Source organism: Sinocyclocheilus rhinocerous, unplaced genomic scaffold (assembly GCF_001515625.1).
Source record: "Sinocyclocheilus rhinocerous isolate Xijiao unplaced genomic scaffold, SAMN03320098_v1.1 scaffold40, whole genome shotgun sequence".
NCBI classification, from domain to species: domain Eukaryota; kingdom Metazoa; phylum Chordata; class Actinopteri; order Cypriniformes; family Cyprinidae; genus Sinocyclocheilus; species Sinocyclocheilus rhinocerous.
The window spans coordinates 1,219,635-1,223,632 of NW_015624837.1; the positions used below are offsets into that span (position 1 = coordinate 1,219,635).

General features: G+C 33.2%; 1 protein-coding gene across 1 annotated transcript; it reads right to left on the minus strand.

Annotated features, from left to right (window-relative positions):
- Positions 1 to 130: 130 nt before the first annotated feature.
- On the minus strand, positions 131 to 3,166 carry LOC107746362 (brain and acute leukemia cytoplasmic protein-like). Its single transcript, XM_016560534.1, has 3 exons — positions 2,846 to 3,166; positions 1,182 to 1,372; positions 131 to 511 (listed from the first exon to the last, which is right to left on the minus strand). Exons 1-3 carry the CDS (start codon positions 3,027 to 3,029, stop codon positions 338 to 340), a joined length of 549 nt encoding a protein of 182 aa, XP_016416020.1. The 5' UTR covers positions 3,030 to 3,166; the 3' UTR covers positions 131 to 337.
- Positions 3,167 to 3,998: the final 832 nt, after the last annotated feature.

The following is a 3,998-nucleotide window of genomic DNA, read 5'->3' on the forward strand; positions in this document are numbered from 1 at the left end:
TTCGTTGTAGTTTTTGAAAAGTGATTTCTGTTAAATAAAATATCTCCTTTTGAAGTGGACTTTGAACTTTGCAGATCTTTTTTATGCTCAAACAGCAACATTACAGACTAACTAAAGTTGAAAAAGTGAAAAAGCATAATAGGACCCCTTTAAATCAGTCAAGTGGAACTAAATAATGAAACTAACAATTAACTGACCCTTGAAACCCGTTAATCACAGCACTGATGAACTTCTTCATTTAGGTCATCCCTGCTTTTTACTTCTTTGGTCCCTGACATCTTCACCAAATCTTTCCTGAAACCCAAGATACAGTCTTCATGAGGTCTTGGGAAACACCTCATTGAGGCAACGAGTCAACTACTGCGTCCATCAAACCGTCCACCGGTTTCATGACCTCGTAGGTGGTTTGTGATGTTTCCTTGATCTTCCCGCTCTTATCCACCTGCCGGATACTTTGAGTCACAGTGATGGTCACTTGCTTGGTGGACATCCGGTTGTCCTGCCATTTGGTCTAATGATGACATTGAAAGATTATAATTATTATGACATAATTATTACCAAATCTTTTTAACATTTTATTACAGTTTTCCCTCAATTGCTTAGACAACCTATCACATTTCTCAGATAAATAATCAAAAGGTCACATTTTATTTCCTAATTTTTTTTAATTTCAGTTATAGTTTTCAATGCAACGTTTCACATTTTAATTTAGTTTAAACTTGCACTAAAATAATTAAATCTAAAACAGAGATAAAAATTTATTTAAAAAAATATTTAAAAATTGACAAAAAAATGACAACAAAACAAAAACTTTAAATGAGATTAAAATGAAAAATATAAAAAGAAAAAGAAATTCAAATATGAATAAACATAATAGTATCTCAATGATACTAAAATAACACTGGTCTGTTTTTCATGCACAATATCAATTGTTTTAATCAGTGTGCATAATTGTATTAATTGTATTACTGTCCACTTTAATAAAAATTAACAATAATGATCAATTATTTTCGGTATAATAAGTCAAAAGAAACACATTTCTGGTGTGGTGTGGATGAAGCGTTAAATAAGACAAGGGTCAGAAACACTGATTTAGTTTACAGTGTCTTGTTCACACATGCTGCATGCAGAAGACTAAACCAAAAAAAAAAAAAAACCTTATGTTCTATTAAAATACTTACTATTTCCTCAGTTCGTAACACGCTCCTCCTCTGCACTGTGGTGCCAGAAGAAGACAGCACTTCCTGTTCTTGAGAAGAGAGGATTGCAGGGGTGCTGCCAGGTTTCATGTCATTCAGACCCACCTCAGACATGGCAGAACACACTTTCAGATATGCCTGAGCTGGAGCAGGCAGACCATCATCAAAGAAATCTGTGGTCAGAAAGAAATATGGAAGTTATTTATTCTCTTTAACAAAATCACTGTAGTGGTGACTGACACTGTAGTCAGAAATATTTCACGTATGGGTGGAGGTACAAAATAAATGTAAATGAATAATCAAATTCATATCTATCTATCTATCTATCTGTCTGTCTGTCTGTCTGTCTGTCTGTCTGTCTGTCTATCTCATCAGTAGATAGTATTCCTTTAATTGTCATATTATATACCTTATATAAATTAAATAAATTAAAAATCAATATATTAAAATATATACATAAAATATACATAAATAAATATATGTATGATTTATAAATTATTTCTAAATCATACATACGTACAACACTGGTGTATACAAGGCCAATTTGTTAAATAAAAATAAATAAAATAAAAACAGTAATACTGTGAAATATAATACTATATTTACTAATACAGACTATATTTATATATTTATAATATATACTCGATATGCTATATTTACTAATATAATAAAATATTTTAAAATGTAATTTATTTCTGTGATGGTAAAGCTGATGTTTCTTGAGCAGCAAATCAGTATATTAGAATGATTAGTATCATGTGACACTTAAGACTGGAGTAATGATGCTGAAAATTCAGCTTTACCAACACAGGAATAAACGGCATTTCAATATATATTTAAATAAAAAGCAGCTATTTTAAATTGGAACAATATTTCACAATGCTACTATTTTACTTTTTTTTAATCAAATAAATGCTGCCTTGGCAAGCATATAAGAAAAAAAAATTATTATTTACATAATAATAATAATAAAAACAATTATTTCAAACTTTTGACCAGTAGTATATATATATATATATATATATTCTGACATCTTCCTAACAGGGCTAAAAATCCTGAAACAGAACACCTAAAAAAATTATTCTAGTAGTCATAGTCAAGACTGTCTTGTCTATCTGATTTAATAATCTGCTATCAATTTATTTTTATATGATCATTTATCCACTGTAGCTGCCTTAAAGGGTTAGTTCACCCACAAATTACTCACCCTCAAGTCATCCTAGGTGTATATGACTTTCTTCTTTCTGACGAATCCAGTCGAAGTTATATTAAAAATGGTCTTTGATCTTTCAAGCTGTTTAATGCCACTCAGCGGGTGTTGCATGCATCAGCAATTCAACAATTCTGCACAAAGCGGTAAGGAGCGCTTATTGTGTTCATCCTGGCTCGTATTGTCGTACTGAAGTACTAAAGGGATTTAACCATCTCCATGGCAACAAGAGGCCTACTTGAATGAATTGCTCACCAACAGCAGCCTCGCAACACTTTCCCTGTCCGTCTTGAAAGGGAATATTATTCGAAAAGTTTGACATGTAAAACTGGAGTGACTAAGGTGAAATGATATGTTCAGCTAATTAAATACGAAGACATTCATTTCAAAAGCGTTCAAAAATGAGATATGAAATATGATCTCAGTCCGTTCTCACCGATGTTGGCAGTTTTCTCTGATGGGAAGCCCACCTCTGAAGAGTTTTCTGAGGGGATGCTCTGGATGGAGGACAGGGGTATGTCTGTGTCCGTGCTCGTCAGCCAAGTGGACTCTGTCTCTTTGGTCCAGCTCTCCATATATCTGGGCTCCAACACATCTGTCCTGGAGCCTCCACAACCCATGATGTCAAAAACAAATCCACACCTACACAGCCTTGGATTCTAGGTCCATTACAATACCTCCCGAAGAGCAAATGAAAGGTAGATGTTTGTTATATGGTGTTCACTGAGTGATGTCATTTATTATTTATGTTATGTCATTTAGTATCAGCAATCCATATCAGCGTCATGTGACAGGCTGATACAAACCTTGCTGCTCTCTCTCTCTCTCTCTCTCTCTCTCTCTCTCTCTCGATGTGAATGATGCTGACTCTTCCATCTCTTGTCCCTAAAATGTACAGCATATCGAGATTACATCGAGGTATGTGTCGTACAAAATGATTGTGGATCTTTTTGACAGCGCTTAAAAATCCACTACTGTTAAAGTGCAGTTTATGTGTTAGGCTACAGCATTGTGATATTCATATCTCCCTTCAGGCTGAAGGCATTCGTGTGTTTGTTTACTGAACACAAAATAATAATATAGAATAACTTCTATAATCAAGAACAAAATTGCATGTTTGAGAATAGTTTTGATAACAGCAGTTTGTTATTTGCTGTTATTGTACAGCAAGGTCCATTCAAGAATTGATTACATTTAACTGAAATCGCAATGAATCAGCATTTGATTCCATTTCTGAAAGATATGCCTTTTAGATAATGGCAACTGCCCTACTAATGTGATTTAGATAAATAATTGGTTTGACTGTAATGTGCAACATGGAGGTTTCAGCTATTCATAACAATCTGCTCTTGTGTGTGTGTGTGTGTGTGTGTGTGTTAAAAAAAAATTTAATTGCAACTTTTTACCTCACAATTTATACTTTTCTTTTCAAAATTACGAGTTTATATCTCACAATTCTTCATTTACATCTTGCATTTCTGAGAATTACCTTTATTTGTTTATTTTTATCCTGTGGTGGAAACAAGCTTCCACTGATAATATAAGTACAACCAGTACAAACAATATCATGATATGTACAATTTCTATTT

What these genes read in the sequence shown, in the direction of transcription:
- LOC107746362 (XM_016560534.1), bottom strand. Translation starts at nt 3,029, where the DNA reads ATGGGTTGTGGAGGCTCCAGGACAGATGTGTTGGAGCCCAGATATATG. An exon ending in AGAGAAAACTGCCAACATCG is followed by an intron (nt 1,373 to 2,845) that starts GTGAGAACGGAC and finishes TTCTGACCACAG; the next exon opens with ATTTCTTTGATGATGGTCTG. An exon ending in TGTTACGAACTGAGGAAATA is followed by an intron (nt 512 to 1,181) that starts GTAAGTATTTTA and finishes TGTCATCATTAG; the next exon opens with ACCAAATGGCAGGACAACCG.